Source organism: Bufo gargarizans, chromosome 10 (genome assembly GCF_014858855.1).
Source record: "Bufo gargarizans isolate SCDJY-AF-19 chromosome 10, ASM1485885v1, whole genome shotgun sequence".
Classification (NCBI taxonomy): Eukaryota; Metazoa; Chordata; class Amphibia; order Anura; family Bufonidae; genus Bufo; species Bufo gargarizans.
In genome coordinates this window covers 13,093,680-13,112,601 of record NC_058089.1, presented here as the reverse complement: position 1 = coordinate 13,112,601, position 18,922 = coordinate 13,093,680, and the positions used below count along the sequence as shown (strand labels likewise).

The 18,922-nt window shown below is 47.1% G+C and overlaps 1 protein-coding gene across 1 annotated transcript in view; it reads left to right on the top strand.

Moving 5' to 3' along the window:
• INSC (INSC spindle orientation adaptor protein) overlaps nt 1–16,731 on the top strand; it is a 120,271-nt gene extending 103,540 nt beyond the window's left edge. The window contains exons 7-12 of the mRNA XM_044270772.1: nt 424–595; nt 965–1,143; nt 5,408–5,474; nt 11,216–11,371; nt 13,184–13,260; nt 16,454–16,731. Coding sequence (XP_044126707.1) covers nt 424–595; nt 965–1,143; nt 5,408–5,474; nt 11,216–11,371; nt 13,184–13,260; nt 16,454–16,582 — 780 coding nt within the window. The 3' untranslated portion in view covers nt 16,583–16,731. The remainder of the gene's footprint in view (nt 1–423; nt 596–964; nt 1,144–5,407; nt 5,475–11,215; nt 11,372–13,183; nt 13,261–16,453) is intronic.
• The last annotated feature ends 2,191 nt before the right edge of the window (nt 16,732–18,922 follow it).

Below are 18,922 nucleotides of genomic sequence, written 5' to 3'. Positions count from 1 at the left end.
AGACAGATATGAGATTAGATAGACGGATAATAAGAGAGATATAGATAATAGACTGATAATAAGAGAGAGATATAGATAATAGACAGATATGAGATTAGACAGACAGATATGAGAGAGATATAGATAATAGACAGATATGAGATTAGATAGACAGATAGTGAGAAGATAGGGAGGAGATGGACGGACGGCAGAGTCTTCATTTACACTTGGATTTTCCATTGATTCGTTATCTCGTAGTCAGCGACTAAATGACCATGAAATTCCAATATAATGCAGTAAAGTGGCACGGGGCACATTGTACTGGCGGGTGCTCCTCCGCGCCTGCACCCCCCATGACGCCTCCTCCTTCCCCTCAGTCCCTAATAACATTATTACAATTCATATATTAATTGTCACCGTTTAACTCCTTGTTCTCTGTTGAAGGTGGACGGACTCCTCTGCTTAACAGAAATTCTCACCAATGAGACTCAGAACGAGGCCACAAAAGCGGAAGTGGCGGCTGTGATCGCGCAAATCACGTCTCCTCATTTCACCTTCACCCAACATCTCAGCACCTTCCTGGAGAACATGGAGGAACTCATTACAGCTCTGCTCAGTAAGTGCAAAAAATCCTGCCAATACCATGTCTGAGAGGTAGTCACTGCCCCGCCCCCTGCTGATGACATCACTGATATAATGACATGTGATCAGACATGAGATCCACACCCCTTATACTACAGGAACATCTATTACTGCTGACAACCTGCCTGTATATTATGTCTGAGAGGTTGTCACAGCCCCGCCCCCTGCTGATGACATCACTGATAGAATGACATGTGATCAGTCATGAGATCCTCACACCTTGTACTACAGGAACATCTATCACTGCTGACAACCTGCCTGTGTATCCTGTCTGAGAGGTTGTCACAGCCCCGCCCCTTTTACTCACATGCTTTTTCTTATATATTCCTCATTTTCTGTGTAGGGTTGTGTGAAGAGGCTTCCAATGGAGAGGTCTGTTTACTGGCGTCTGCTGCATTGGCCAATATAACGTTTTTTGATACAATCGCTTGTGAAATCCTTCTCCAGATGAACGCTGTGAAAGTTCTGCTCAGCGCCTGTTCAGACAAACAAAGAGTTAATTCCTCATATGCGCGAGACCAGGTAAATCCCGTCCGAGGCCGATCCCCAGTACTTCATCAGGAATTATTACTGCATATAGTGATATGGAGCGTGCTGGTATAACCTGGGCATCTCCTGTATATAATATATATGTACAGCTGGTATAACCTGGGCATCTCCTGTATATAATATATATGTACAGCTGGTATAACCTGGGCATCTCCTGTATATAATATATATGTACAGCTGGTATAACCTGGGCATCTCCTGTATATAATTATATATGTACAGCTGTTATAACCTGGGCATCTCCTGTATATAATATATATGTACAGCTGTTATAACCTGGGCATCTCCTGTATATAATATACATGTACAGCTGGTATAACCTGGGCCTCTCCTGTATATAATATATATACACAGCTGGTATAACCTGGGCATCTCCTGTATATAATATATATGTACAGCTGGTATAACCTGGGCCTCTCCTGTATATAATATATATACACAGCTGGTATAACCTGGGCATCTCCTGTATATAATATATATGTACAGCTGGTATAACCTGGGCATCTCCTGTATATAATTATACATGTACAGCTGGTATAACCTGGGCATCTCCTGTATATAATTATATATGTACAGCTGGTATAACCTGGGCCTCTCCTGTATATAATATATATACACAGCTGGTATAACCTGGGCATCTCTTGTATATAATTATATATGTACAGCTGGTATAACCTGGGCATCTCCTGTATATAAATACATATGTACAGCTGGTATAACCTGGGCCTCTCCTGTATATAATATATATGTACAGCTGGTATAACCTGGGCATCTCCTGTATATAATTATATATGTACAGCTGGTATAACCTGGGCCTCTCCTGTATATAATTATATATGTACAGCTGGTATTACCCGGGCATCTCCTGTATATAATTATATATGTACAGCTGGTATAACCTGGGCATCTCCTGTATAATATATATGTACAGCTGGTATAACCTGGGCATCTCCTGTATAATATATATGTACAGCTGGTATAACCTGGGCATCTCCTGTATATAATTATATATGTACAGCTGGTATAACCTGGGCCTCTCCTGTATATAATTATATATGTACAGCTGGTATAACCTGGGCATCTCCTGTATATACTTATATATATGTACAGCTGGTATAACCTGGGCATCTCCTGTATAATATATATGTACAGCTGGTATAACCTGGGCATCTCCTGTATAATATATATGTACAGCTGGTATAACCTGGGCATCTCCTGTATATAATTATATATGTACAGCTGTTATAACCTGGGCATCTCCTGTATATAATATATATGTACAGCTGTTATAACCTGGGCATCTCCTGTATATAATATACATGTACAGCTGGTATAACCTGGGCCTCTCCTGTATATAATATATATACACAGCTGGTATAACCTGGGCATCTCCTGTATATAATATATATGTACAGCTGGTATAACCTGGGCCTCTCCTGTATATAATATATATGTACAGCTGGTATAACCTGGGCATCTCCTGTATATAAATACATATGTACAGCTGGTATAACCTGGGCATCTCCTGTATATAATTATATATGTACAGCTGGTATAACCTGGGCATCTCCTGTATATAATTATATATGTACAGCTGGTATAACCTGGGCCTCTCCTGTATATAATATATATACACAGCTGGTATAACCTGGGCATCTCTTGTATATAATTATATATGTACAGCTGGTATAACCCGGGCATCTCCTGTATATAAATACATATGTACAGCTGGTATAACCTGGGCCTCTCCTGTATATAATATATATGTACAGCTGGTATAACCTGGGCATCTCCTGTATATAATTATATATGTACAGCTGGTATAACCTGGGTATCTCCTGTATATAAATACATATGTACAGCTGGTATAACCTGGGCATCTCCTGTATATAAATACATATGTACAGCTGGTATAACCTGGGCATCTCCTGTATATAATTATATATGTACAGCTGGTATAACCTGGGCATCTCCTGTATATAAATACATATGTACAGCTGGTATAACCTGGGCATCTCCTGTATATAAATACATATGTACAGCTGGTATAACCTGGGCATCTCCTGTATATAATTATATATGTACAGCTGGTATAACCTGGGCATCTCCTGTATATAAATACATATGTACAGCTGGTATAACCTGGGCATCTCCTGTATATAAATACATATGTACAGCTGGTATAACCTGGGCATCTCCTGTATATAATTATATATGTACAGCTGGTATAACCTGGGCATCTCCTGTATATAAATACATATGTACAGCTGGTATAACCTGGGCATCTCCTGTATATAAATACATATGTACAGCTGGTATAACCTGGGCATCTCCTGTATATAATTATATATGTACAGCTGGTATAACCTGGGCATCTCCTGTATATAAATACATATGTACAGCTGGTATAACCTGGGCATCTCCTGTATATAATTATATATGTACAGCTGGTATAACCTGGGCATCTCCTGTATATAATATATATGTACAGCTGGTATAACCTGAGCTTTGTTTGCTTTTCTCTTTTTGGTCACGTTTCAGTGTATTTCTGTTTTCTTACTTTCTGAAAGTTGCTGAGGAGTGTTTGGGGTGAATGATGAGATAAAGTTGGCCTCGTCGTCACGGGGGAGAAGTTTTTCACGCTGATAACCGTATGTTTTACTCCTAAAGATAATGAAATCACGGCTCAGTCTCAATTTCTCGGAGGTGTCGCGGCGCTTCCACTATAATTAGTAATATGTAATTGAAACATTTATGATAACCTCGCAATCACATTTATATTTTTTTGCATTTGAAATTTGATGATTATATTGATGAAAACCTTCAGTCATCAGAGAACCATATAGTGCTGCGCCGCGCTAATGAATGAGCCTGATGCATCTACTTAGGACGAGACCTTGCGGGATTTGCGGCGTTTTTTTCTTTCCATTTGACTAAATGCTGTTTATGAGTGACAGCGGCGCAGACATAATGACACTTCCTGCTACTTTCCAAATCAGGGACAAGTGTTCACAGTTTATGGAGTTTACTTTTTGAGGCTTTTAGTGGATAGAAGGGGACGCCGCCCGGGTGGAGGACTCTACACGTCTGAAGTGATCCCCAAATCAACCTCTGAAGGGGCTTATTTATTATATATATAGTGACTGGAGGGTCCTGCGAAATCTGAAAATGGCTGTTTGTAATAGATATTGTGGTTTTTAGTGACCTTTTCAATATCTCTGCTTGCTGTAGGTGAATGTATCCTGTATCAGTTAAACACCCTGGGCTCCAGCCTGTCACATTCTATCTGCACTGATACATTGTTGCAGATTCTCTACCCTCACACCAGGCTTCTCACTTGTAGTTGGGGGCCCTCTGCTTTCTGTGGGGGCCGTGGGGGCCCTTGCTTTAAGTTTACGTCCACCTCTGTTAATCAGTTTTCGCACCTGTTACATTAAAGGCACTGCCCATCCCCCACTGACTACAGACACCCCTGATGTTATGGCATGCAGTAGTCAGAGTACCATCCTACGGGCTGTGTCAGAGGGGGGGGGGGGGGGGACGGGTATTTGGGCCATGACCTTTGCTCCTCCTTATATAGCAGAATAATACCGCGACTTCCTGATCTATAGAGATGAGAGCGGCTGAGATTCGCTGCCGCTAACTACTCCCCCCACCATTGCGCAGAAGCAGCCTGATTGTTGAAGTGATATCATGTTGAGATCTGAATGACGGGTAATTTCATCTCTCACAATGTTAATTCTAAGTGGAAAATTGTTTTGAAACAAATTTGCAACCAAAATCTACATCTGAAGAAAAAAGGAAAAACTTCACTGGAGCGAATGACCCCCAACAGGGGTAACGGCAGAGCCCGTGACTGATAAGCAAGGTCCGGATCCCGCTAATGGGGGCCTTTACTTCCATCAGCACCGCCATTTACAGCCGGATCTCCTGACCTGAAAAACGTACATTCACAGAAAAACATCTGATCCGAGCTTTTATCTGAGAGGCCGATAAGGAAATGAATAAATGTGGGGTATTGTCCAGAACAGCGCCCCCCCTGCCCAGGGCCGTGCCTGGTATTGCACACAGTCCACAGATTTACTAACATTGAAGTTTCTTACTCCAGTAAAAGTAATTTGCCGCATAGTGCGGTTTCTTGAAACACAGGCGGACCCTTCCTTCTAATTCTAGACGACCCCTTTAATGCCTTATATTTCTTAACATTTAATTTTTACATTTTGTCAATATTTTTTAGATTGTGACCATTATAGCAAATCTATCCATCCTGGAGCAGACGGCGACAGATATCCTGCGGGAGAACGGTAAATTACTGTCATACACAAACTGTGGCACCTCTAACCCAAGTCACTGCGTACATACATTGTTATTCCAGCGTTGTACTCTAGAGCTGAGCGTATTATATTCCAGAGCTGCACTCACTATTCTGCTGGTGCAGTCACTGTGTACATACATTACTTATCCTATACTGATCCTGAGTTACATCCTGTGTTATACTCCAGAGCTGCACTCACTATTCTGCTGGTGCAGTCACTGTGTACACACATTACTTATCCTGTACTGATCCTGGGTTACATCCTGTATTATACTCCAGAGCTGCACTCACTATTCTGCTGCTGCAGTCACTGTGTACATACATTACTTATCCTGTACTGATCCTGAGTTACATCCTGTATTATACTCCAGAGCTGCACTCACTATTCTGCTGGTGCAGTCACTGTGTACATACATTACTTATCCTGTACTGATCCTGAATTACATCCTGTATTATACTCCAGAGCTGCACTCACTATTCTGCTGGTGCAGTCACTGTGTACATACATTACTTATCCTGTACTGATCCTGAGTTACATCCTGTAGTATACTCCAGAGCTGCACTCACTATTCTGCTGGTGGAGTCACTGTGTACATACATTACTTATCCTGTACTGATCCTGAGTTACATCCTGTATTATACTCCAGAGCTGCACTCACTATTCTGCTGGTGGAGTCACTGTGTACATACATTACTTATCCTGTACTGATCCTGAGTTACATCCTGTATTATACTCCAGAGCTGCACTCACTATTCTGCTGGTGCAGTCACTGTGTACATACATTACTCATCCTGTACTGATCCTGAGTTACATCCTGTAGTATACTCCAGAGCTGCACTCACTATTCTGCTGGTGGAGTCACTGTGTACATACATTACTTATCCTGTCCTGATCCTGAGTTACATCCTGTATTATACTCCAGAGCTGCACTCACTATTCTGCTGGTGGCAGTCACTGTGTACATACATTACTTATCCTGTACTGATCCTGAGTTACATCCTGTATTATACTCCAGAGCTGCACTCACTATTCTGCTGGTGGAGTCACTGTGTACATACATTACTTATCCTGTACTGATCCTGAGTTACATCCTGTATTATACTCCAGAGCTGCACTCACTATTCTGCTGGTGGAGTCACTGTGTACATACATTACTTATCCTGTACTGATCCTGAGTTACATCCTGTATTATACTCCAGAGCTGCACTCACTATTCTGCTGGTGGAGTCACTGTGTACATACATTACTTATCCTGTACTGATCCTGAGTTACATCCTGTATTATACTCCAGAGCTGCACTCACTATTCTGCTGGTGCAGTCACTGTGTACATACATTACTTATCCTGTACTGATCCTGAGTTACATCCTGTATTATACTCCAGAGCTGCATTCACTATTCTGCTGGTGCAGTCACTGTGTACATACATTACTTATCCTGTACTGATCCTGAGTTACATCCTGTATTATACTCCAGAGCTGCACTCACTATTCTGCTGGTGCAGTCACTGTGTACATACATTACTTATCCTGTACTGATCCTGAGTTACATCCTGTAGTATACTCCAGAGCTGCACTCACTATTCTGCTGGTGGAGTCACTGTGTACATACATTACTTATCCTGTACTGATCCTGAGTTACATCCTGTATTATACTCCAGAGCTGCACTCACTATTCTGCTGGTGGCAGTCACTGTGTACATACATTACTTATCCTGTACTGATCCTGAGTTACATCCTGTATTATACTCCAGAGCTGCACTCACTATTCTGCTGGTGCAGTCACTGTGTACATACATTACTTATCCTGTACTGATCCTGAGTTACATCCTGTATTATACTCCAGAGCTGCACTCACTATTCTGCTGGTGCAGTCACTGTGTACATACATTACTTATCCTGTACTGATCCTGAGTTACATCCTGTATTATACTCCAGAGCTGCAGCTCACTATTCTGCTGGTGCAGTCACTGTGTACATACATTACTTATCCTGTACTGATCCTGAGTTACATCCTGTATTATACTCCAGAGCTGCACTCACTATTCTGCTGGTGCAGTCACTGTGTACATACATTACTCATCCTGTACTGATCTGAATTACATCCTGTATTATACTCCAGAGCTGCACTCACTATTCTGCTGGTGCAGTCACTGTGTACATACATTACTTATCCTGTACTGATCCTGAGTTACATCCTGTATTATACTCCAGAGCTGCACTCACTATTCTGCTGGTGCAGTCACTGTGTACATACATTACTTATCCTGTACAGATGCCTGAGTTACATCCTGTATTATACTCCAGAGCTGCACTCACTATTCTGCTGGTGCAGTCACTATGTATATACATTACTTATCCTATACTGATCCTGAGTTACATCCTGTAGTATACCCCAGAGCTGTACTCACTATTCTGCTGGTGCAGTCACTGTGTACATACATTACTTATCCTGCACTGATCCTGAGTTACATGCTGTATTATACTCCAGAGCTGCACTCACTATTCTGCTGGTGCAGTTACTGTGTACATACATTACTTATCCTGTACTGATCCTGAGTTACATCCTGTATTATACTCCAGAGCTGCACTCACTATTCTGCTGGTGCAGTCACTGTGTACATACATTACTTATCCTGTACTGATCCTGAGTTACATCCTGTATTATACTCCAGAGCTGCACTCACTATTCTGCTGGTGCAGTCACTGTGTACATACATTACTTATCCTGTACAGATGCTGAGTTACATCCTGTATTATACTCCAGAGCTGCACTCACTATTCTGCTGGTGCAGTCACTATGTATACACATTACTTATCCTATACTGATCCTGAGTTACATCCTGTAGTATACCCCAGAGCTGTACTCACTATTCTGCTGGTGCAGTCACTGTGTACATACATTACTTATCCTGCACTGATCCTGAGTTACATGCTGTATTATACTCCAGAGCTGCACTCACTATTCTGCTGGTGCAGTTACTGTGTACATACATTACTTATCCTGTACTGATCCTGAGTACATCCTGTATTATACCCAGAGCTGCACTCATATTCTGCTGGTGCAGTCACTTGTGTACATACATTACTTATCCTGTACTGATCCTGAGTTACATCCTGTATTATACTCCAGAGCTGCACTCACTATTCTGCTGGTGCAGTCACTGTGTACATACATTACTATCCTGTACATGATGCTGAGTTACATCCTGTATTATACTCCAGAGCTGCACTCACTATTCTGCTGGTGCAGTCACTATGTACTATACATTACTTATCCTATACTGATCCTGAGTTACATCCTGTATTATACTCCAGAGCTGCACTCACTATTCTGCTGGTGCAGTCACTGTGTACATACATTACTTATCCTGTACTGATCCTGAGTTACATCCTGTATTATACTCCAGAGCTGCACTCACTATTCTGCTGGTGCAGTCACTGTGTACATACATTACTTATCCTGTACTGATCCTGAGTTACATCCTGTATTATACTCCAGAGCTGCACTCACTATTCTGCTGGTGCAGTCACTGTGTACATACATTACTTATCCTGTACTGATCCTGAGTTACATCCTGTATTATACTCCAGAGCTGCACTCACTATTCTGCTGGTGCAGTCACTGTGTACATACATTACTTATCCTGTACTGATCCTGAGTTACATCCTGTATTATACTCCAGAGCTGCACTCACTATTCTGCTGGTGCAGTCACTGTGTACATACATTACTTATCCTGTACTGATCCTGAGTTACATCCTGTATTATACTCCAGAGCTGCACTCACTATTCTGCTGGTGCAGTCACTGTGTACATACATTACTTATCCTGTACTGATCCTGAGTTACATCCTGTATTATACTCCAGAGCTGCACTCACTATTCTGCTGGTGCAGTCACTGTGTACATACATTACTTATCCTGTACTGATCCTGAGTTACATCCTGTATTATACTCCAGAGCTGCACTCACTATTCTGCTGGTGCAGTCACTGTGTACATACATTACTTATCCTGTACTGATCCTGAGTTACATCCTGTATTATACTCCAGAGCTGCACTCACTATTCTGCTGGTGCAGTCACTGTGTACATACATTACTTATCCTGTACTAGATCCTGAGTTACATCCTGTATTATACTCCAGAGCTGCACTCACTATTCTGCTGGTGCAGTCACTGTGTACATACATTACTTATCCTATACTGATCCTGAGTTACATCCTGTAGTATACCCCAGAGCTGCACTCACTATTCTGCTGGTGCAGTCACTGTGTACATACATTACTTATCCTATACTGATCCTGAGTTACATCCTGTATTATACTCCAGAGCTGCACTCACTATTCTGCTGGTGCAGTCACTGTGTACATACATTACTATCCTGTACTGATCCTGAGTTACATCCTGTATTATACTCCAGAGCTGCACTCACTATTCTGCTGGTGCAGTCACTGTGTACATTACATTACTCATCCTGTACTGATCCTGAGTTACATCCTGTATTATACTCCAGAGCTGCACTCACTATTCTGCTGGTGCAGTCACTGTGTACATACATTACTTATCCTGTACAGATCCTGAGTTACATCCTGTATTATACTCCAGAGCTGCACTCACTATTCTGCTGGTGCAGTCACTATGTACATACATTACTTATCCTATACTGATCCTGAGTTACATCCTGTAGTATACCCCAGAGCTGCACTCACTATTCTGCTGGTGCAGTCACTGTGTACATACATTACTTATCCTATACTGATCCTGAGTTACATCCTGTATTATACCCCAGAGCTGTACTCACTATTCTGCTGGTGCAGTCACTGTGTACATACATTACTTATCCTATACTGATCCTGAGTTACATCCTGTATTATACCCCAGAGCTGCACTCACTATTCTGCTGGTGCAGTCACTGTGTACATACATTACTTATCCTGTACTGATCCTGAGTTACATCCTGTATTATACCCCAGAGCTGCACTCACTATTCTGCTGGTGCAGTCACTGTGTACATACATTACTGATCCTGTACTGATCCTGAGTTACATCCTGTATTATACTCCAGAGCTGCACTCACTGTTCTGCCAGTGCAGTCACTGTGTACATACATTACTTATCCTGGACTGATCCTGAGTTACATCCTGTATTATACTCCAGAGCTGCACTTACTATTCTGCTGGTGCAGTCACTGTGTACATACATTACTTATCCTGTACTGATCCTGAGTTACATCCTGTATTATACTCCAGAGCTGCACTCACTGTTCTGCCAGTGCAGTCACTGTGTACATACAGTACTAATGAACAGTGATGGCCAGTTCGCCAGCGAACACATGCGGGCTGCCATCTTAACTCACAAGTCCGGCGATGCACAGGTAAGCCCTTACCTTCGCCTGCGCCGGGAGCCGGTCTGAAACAAATGCAGTCACGGGAGCAGGCAGTTCTGAGAACAGCCCGATGAAGGCCCCCGGTGGCTGTTCTCGGAATTGCCTGCTCCCGGTGACCGCATTTGTTTCATACCGGCTCCCGGCGCAGGCGAAGGTAAGGGCTTACCTGTGCATCTCCGGACTTGTGAGTTAAGATGGCAGCCCGCATGTGTTCGCTGGCGAACTGGCCATCACTGCTAATGAATACGTCAAATGGAGGCATAAAAATTTATGTGAACCCACCCTTAATGCTGAATATGACGCTGATCTCCGTTGTAATGATGCCGCTTCTCCTCACACACAGGGGTGGTGACCCTCGTCAGCATGCTGACAGAGAAGACCCTCACCGGGAGCGCCGCCGAGGTCTCTGCCTGTGAACGGGTTCTACAGAAATCAGCCGTCACAATCGCACGACTCTGCCGGGATCCTGACATCGCACAATCTGCCATAAAGCACGACTGTACGTCCACGACTGAAGTGTTATACAGAGACAGTCAGTGCCGACACTACCCCCCGAATGTACTGCACTCTGCTACATGGCACTGCAGGAGATGCCTACATATGACTACTGCACATGACTTCCACACTACATCTCCCACCGTGCACTGCAGCAGAATGTCACCTGTACAGACACTGACCCAACAGGAGGGTCTGGAAGAAGCTCAGGAGTCTGGAGGGGGACAGAGGAGTCTGAAGGGGGACAGAGGAGTCTGGAGGGGGACAGAGGAGTCTGGAGGGGGACAGAGGAGTCTGGAGGGGGACAGAGGAGTCTGGAGGGGACAGAGGAGTCTGAAGGGGGACAGAGGAGTCTGGAGGGGGACAGAGGAGTCTGGAGGGGGACAGAGGAGTCTGGAGGGGGACTGAGAACTCAGAGGAGTCTGGAGGGGGTCAGAGAAGTCTGGAGGGGGTCAGAGGAGCCTGGAGGGGGACAGAGAACTCAGAAGAGTCTGGAGGGGGACAGAGAACTCAGAGGAGTCTGGAGGGGGACAGAGGAGTCTGGAGGGGGACAGAGGAGTCTGGAGGGGGACAGAGAACTCAGAGGAGTCTGGAGGGGGACAGAGGAGTCTGGAGGGGGTCAGAGGAGCCTGGAGGGGGACAGAGAACTCAGAAGAGTCTGGAGGGGGACAGAGGAGTCTGCAGAGGACGGAGAAGTCTGGAGGGGGACAGAGGAGTCTGGAGGGGGACAGAGGAGTCTGGAGGGGGTCAGAGGAGTCTGCAGAGGACGGAGAAGTCTGGAGGGGACAGAGGAGTCTGGAGGGGGACAGAGGAGTCTGGAGGGGGACAGAGGAGTCTGCAGAGGACGGAGAAGTCTGGAGGGGGACAGAGGAGTCTGGAGGGGGACAGAGGAGTCTGCAGAGGACGGAGAAGTCTGGAGGGGGACAGAGGAGTCTGGAGGGGGACAGAGGAGTCTGGAGGGGGTCAGAGGAGTCTGCAGAGGACGGAGAAGTCTGGAGGGGACAGAGGAGTCTGGAGGGGGACAGAGGAGTCTGGAGGGGGACAGAGGAGTCTGGAGGGGGACAGAGAAGTCTGGAGGGGGACAGAGGAGTCTGGAGGGGGACAGAGGAGTCTGCAGAGGACGGAGAAGTCTGGAGGGGGACAGAGGAGTCTGGAGGGGGTCAGAGGAGTCATCAGAGGAGGTAGAAGTCTGGAGGGGGTCAGAGGAGTCTGCAGAGGACGGAGACGTCTGGAGGGGACAGAGGAGTCTGGAGGGGGCAGAGGACGGAGACGTCTGGAGGGGACAGAGGAATCGCCCAGGAGGAGGGGGGGGGGGGGGGGGGATTGGCAGAGTAGTCTGGAGGAGGACAGAAGAATCTGGAAGGGGACAGAGAACTCAGAGGAGTCTGGAGGGGGACACACAAAAATTTGTAATCCCCCCCCCAATCAGAACCCCTTACTCCTGCGACTAGTCAGGATGGCTCTCTTAGACCAGGCCCGCCATCCGTTTCCTACATGTATATACTGTGTGTCATGTCGCTGTATATATAGTCATTGTATAATACTGTCCGCCCATAGCAGCCTCCTCCCTGCTTCCACTATAGCTACCCTCCTGGTGATATATTCTACTCCAATCACATCCAGAGCTCCAGTTCTAATTATGTTAAGTGAAGTCGAAGGTGGAGAAGTGACTGAAACTGTGGAAAGATCTGGAGAAATAGCAGGAAAAGGAGAGAAGAACACAAAATGACAAATAGAAGGCTCCAAAACTCTGACTGTACCTGTAGATGATATGACTGTATGAATAACATATCAGCACCTTCATTTTACCTGACAGGTATCACGCGTCTTATTGCTCTCTGCCGCCACCCAGAGGAGAGGTTCAGCAGTGACGCCGTACTCGTAGCCTGTCTGGTAAGTTCATATTTGTAGAGGAGTGGCTGATATCAGTCACATGTGATGTAATGTCTCTGGAGATTATATCAGCACTGGAGCGTTATAAGAGGAGCGGCTGATATCAGTCACATGTAATGTAATGTCTCTGGAGGTTATATCAGCGCTGGAGCGTTATAAGAGGAGCGGCTGATATCAGTCACATAGGATGTAATGTCTCTGGAGGTTATATCAGCGCTGGAGCGTTATAAGAGGAGCGGCTGATATCAGTCACATATGATGTAATGTCTGGAGGTTATATCAGTGCTGGAGCGTTATAAGAGGAGCGGCTGATATCAGTCACATGTGATGTAATGTCTCTGGAGGTTATATCAGCGCTGGAGCGTTATAAGAGGAGCGGCTGATATCAGTCACATGTGATGTAATGTCTGGAGGTTATATCAGCGCTGGAGCGTTATAAGAGAAGTGGCTGATATCAGTCACATGTGATGTAATATCTCTGGAGGTTATATCAGTGCTGGAGCGTTATAAGAGGAGCGGCTGATATCAGTCACATGTGATGTAATGTCTGGAGGTTATATCAGCGCTGGAGCATTATAAGAGGAGCGGCTGATATCAGTCACATGTAATGTAATGTCTCTGGAGGTTATATCAGCGCTGGAGCGTTATAAGAGGAGCGGCTGATATCAGTCACATGTGATGTAATGTCTCTGGAGGTTATATCAGTGCTGGAGCGTTATAAGAGGAGCGGCCGATATCAGTCACATGTGATGTAATGTCTCTGGAGGTTATATCAGTACTGGAGCGTTATAAGAGGAGCGGCTGATATCAGTCACATGTGATGTAATGTCTGGAGGTTATATCAGCGCTGGAGCGTTATAAGAGGAGCGGCTGATATCAGTCACATGTATGTAATGTCTCTGGAGGTTATATCAGTGCTGGAGCGTTATAAGAGGAGCGGCTGATATCAGTCACATGTGATGTAATGTCTGGAGGTTATATCAGCGCTGGAGCGTTATAAGAGGAGCGGCTGATATCAGTCACATGTGATGTAATGTCCCTGGAGGTTATATCAGCGCTGGAGCGTTATAAGAGGAGCGGCTGATATCAGTCACATATGATGTAATGTCTCTGGAGGTTATATCAGTACTGGAGCGTTATAAGAGGAGCGGCTGATATTAGTCACATGTGATGTAATGTCTCTGGACGTTATATCAGTGCTGGAGCGTTATAAGAGGAGCGGCTGATATCAGTCACATGTGATGTAATGTCTGGAGGTTATATCAGCGCTGGAGCGTTATAAGAGGAGCGGCTGATATCAGTCACATGTGATGTAATGTCCCTGGAGGTTATATCAGCGCTGGAACGTTATAAGAGGAGCGGCTGATATCAGTCACATGGGATGTAATGTCTGGAGGTTATATCAGCGCTGGAGCGTTATAAGAGGAGCGGCTGATATCAGTCACATGTGATGTAATGTCCCTGGAGGTTATATCAGCGCTGGAACGTTATAAGAGGAGCGGCTGATATCAGTCACATGTGATGTAATGTCTCTGGAGGTTATATCAGTACTGGAGCGTTATAAGAGGAGCGGCTGATATCAGTCACATGTGATGTAATGTCTCTGGAGGTTATATCAGAGCTGGAGCGTTATAAGAGGAGCAGCTGATATCAGTCACATATGATGTAATGTCTCTGGAGGTTATATCAGTACTGGAGTGTTATAAGAGGAGCGGCTGATATCAGTCACATGTGATGTAATGTCTGGAGGTTATATCAGCGCTGGAGCGTTATAGGAGGAGCGGCTGATATCAGTCACATGTGATGTAATGTCTCTGGAGATTATATCAGCGCTGGAGCGTTATAAGAGGAGCGGCTGATATCAGTCACATGTGATGTAATGTCTCTGGAGGTTATATCAGAGCTGGAGCGTTATAAGAGGAGCAGCTGATATCAGTCACATATGATGTAATGTCTCTGGAGGTTATATCAGTACTGGAGCGTTATAAGAGGAGCGGCTGATATCAGTCACATGTGATGTAATGTCTGGAGGTTATATCAGCGCTGGAGCGTTATAGGAGGAGCGGCTGATATCAGTCACATGTGATGTAATGTCTCTGGAGATTATATCAGCACTGGAGCGTTATAAGAGGAGCGGCTGATATCAGTCACATGTGATGTAATGTCTGGAGGTTATATCAACGCTGGAGCGTTATAAGAGGAGCGGCTGATATCAGTCACATGTGATGTAATGTCTGGAGGTTATATCAGCGCTGGAGCGTTATAGGAGGAGCGGCTGATATCAGTCACATGTGATGTAATGTCTCTGGAGATTATATCAGCACTGGAGCGTTATAAGAGGAGCGGCTGATATCAGTCACATGTAATGTAATGTCTCTGGAGGTTATATCAGCGCTGGAGCGTTATAAGAGGAGCGGCTGATATCAGTCACATGTGATGTAATGTTTCTGGAGGTTATATCAGAGCTGGAGCGTTATAAGAGGAGCAGCTGATATCTGTCACATAGGATGTAATGTCTCTGGAGGTTATATCAGCGCTGGAGTGTTATAAGAGGAGCGGCTGATATCAGTCACATGTGATGTAATGTCTCTGGAGGTTATATCAGTATTGGAGCGTTATAAGGAGGAGCGGCTGATATCAGTCACATGTGATGTAATGTCTCTGGAGGTTATATCAGCGCTGGAACGTTATAAGAGGAGCGGCTGATATCAGTCACATATGATGTAATGTCTCTGGAGGTTATATCAGTGCTGGAACGTTATAAGAGGAGCGGCTGATATCAGTCACATATGATGTAATGTCTCTGGAGGTTATATCAGTGCTGGAACGTTATAAGAGGAGCGGCTGATATCAGTCACATGTGATGTAATGTCCCTGGAGGTTATATCAGTGCTGGAGCGTTATAAGAGGAGCGGCTGATATCAGTCACATGTGATGTAATGTCTCTGGAGGTTATATCAGCGCTGGAGCGTTATAAGAGGAGCGGCTGATATCAGTCACATAGGATGTAATATCTCTGGAGGTTATATCAGCGCTGGAACGTTATAAGAGGAGCGGCTGATATCAGTCACATGTGATGTAATGTCTCTGGATCGTTATGAGAGGAGTGTCTGGAAATGGTTGATGGAAATGAGCAGATAGCGTTGTTATTGTCACAGTCTCTTTTTAACCCTTTGTCATCCATGTTTTCCAGGCTGCGCTCCGCAGATTGGCGATTGTTTTTCCGGAAGGATTTGAGGACTCCGATCTTCAGCAGTTGGTCAGGCCGCGGCTTGTAGACTCGTTTCTCTTGTGTTCTAATATGGAGGAGAGCTTTGTATAGAGGAAGGTAATGATATCTGCCCGTCCCACACCCGGTGCGGCCGCCGCCACAATCCTCTTAAAGTGCCAGTCAAATCCTGGGACATCCAGTACAGGGGATTCAGTATCCTGCAGCTTTAAGAGCTTCCTTTTTATATTGGACATTGTGTTGACGCCGTATTATATATATATAGTTTTTTTTGGCTCGTTTCCTCTTTTGTAAACTGAGATTTGATTGTCGGACGTTTCTATACAGCAGAAATAATATATGAAAGACGAACTTTTACAATTAAAGTGAAACTTTAATATGAAACATCAAGTATGACCTGATCACTGCCTTCTAGTCTGAGATCTGATTGGTTGACGCTCCTGGTCCGAGGCTGCACTACTGAGAGATTCTGATGATAAAGTGTCACTGTCTAAAGCTTATATTACACCTGCAGATTCTGCATGCGATTTGTCAGGATTATCCTTCCCGGCAATCACCTGTCCGCTAGTGGAGGAGACCGCTGCTATTACATGCAGCGATCACCTCCACAGTTTGGGGAGCAGTGGAGTCTGGCGGAGGACAGAGAGAGGGGAGCGCGGAGGGGGGCAGAGAGAGGGGTGCGCGGAGGGGGACAGAGAGAGGGGTGCGCGGAGGGGGACAGAGAGAGGGGTGCGCGGAGGGGGACAGAGAGAGGGGTGCGCGGAGGGGGACAGAGAGAGGGGTGCGCGGAGGGGGACAGAGAGGGGGGGTGCGCGGAGGGGGACAGAGAGAAGGGAGCGCGGAGGGGGACAGAGAGAAGGGAGCGCGGAGGGGGACAGAGAGAAGGGAGCGCGGAGGGGGACAGAGAGAAGGGAGCGCGGGAGGGGGACAGAGAGAAGGGAGCGCGGAGGGGGACAGAGAGAGGGGTGCGCGGAGGGGGACAGAGAGAGGGGTGCGCGGAGGGGGACAGAGAGGGGGGTGCGCGGAAGGGGGACAGAGAGAAGGGAGCGCGGAGGGGACAGAGAGAAGGGAGCGCGGAGGGGGACAGAGAGAAGGGAGCGCGGAAGCGGGACAGAGAGAAGGGAGCGCGGAGGGGGACAGAGAGAAGGGAGCGCGGAGGGGGACAGAGAGAAGGGAGCGCGGAGGGGGACAGAGAGAAGGGAGCGCGGAGGGGGACAGAGAGAAGGGAGCGCGGAGGGGGACAGAGAGAAGGGAGCGCGGAGGGGGACAGAGAGAAGGGAGCGCGGAGGGGGACAGAGAGAAGGGAGCGCGGAGGGGACAGAGAGAAGGGAGCGCGGAGGGGGACAGAGAGAAGGGAGCGCGGAGGGGGACAGAGAGAGGGGTGCACGGAGGGGGACAGAGAGAGGGGTGCGCGGAGGGGGACAGAGAGAGGGGTGCGCGGGAGGGGGACAGAGAGAGGGGTGCGCGGAGGGGGACAGAGAGAGGGGTGCGCGGAGGGGGGCAGAGAGAGGGGGTGCGCGGGAGGGGGACAGAGAGAGGGGAGCACGGAGGGGGGCAGAGAGAGGGGTGCGCGGAGGGGGACAGAGAGAGGGGTGCGCGGAGGGGGACAGAGAGAGGGGTGCGCGGAGGGGGACAGAGAGGGGGTGCGCGGAGGGGGACAGAGAGTTAAGGGAGCGCGGAGGGGGACAGAGAGAAGGGAGCGCGGAGGGGGACAGAGAGAAGGGAGCGCGGAGGGGGACAGAGAGAGGGGAGCGCGGAGGGGGACAGAGAGAAGGGAGCGCGGAGGGGGACAGAGAGAGGGGAGCGCGGAGGGGGACAGAGAGAAGGGAGCACGGAGGGGGACAGAGAGAGGGGTGCGCGGAGGGGGACAGAGAGGGGGGTGCGCGGAGGGGGACAGAGAGAAGGGAGCACGGAGGGGGACAGAGAGAGGGGAGCGCGGAGGGGGACAGAGAGAGGGGTGCGCGGAGGGGGACAGAGAGAGGGGTGCGCGGAGTGGGACAGAGAGAGGGGAGCGCGGAGGGGGACAGAGAGAGGGGGTGCGCGGAGGGGGACAGAGAGAGGGGTGCGCGAAAGGGGACAGAGAGAGGGGTGCGCGGAGTGGGACAGAGAGAGGGGAGCGCGGAGGGGGACAGAGAGAGGGGTGCGCGGAGTGGGACAGAGAGAGGGGAGCGCGGAGTGGGACAGAGAGAGGGGTGCGCGGAGTGGGACAGAGAGAGGGGAGCGCGGAGTGGGACAGAGAGAGGGGAGCGCGGAGGGGGACAGAGAGAGGGGTGCGCGGAGGGGGACAGAGAGAGGGGTGCGCGAAAGGGGACAGAGAGAGGGGTGCGCGGAGGGGGACAGAGAGAGGGGAGCGCGGAGGGGGACAGAGAGAGGGGAGCGCGGAGGGGGACAGAGAGAGGGGAGCGCAGAGGGGGACAAAACGGGGTCCATCTG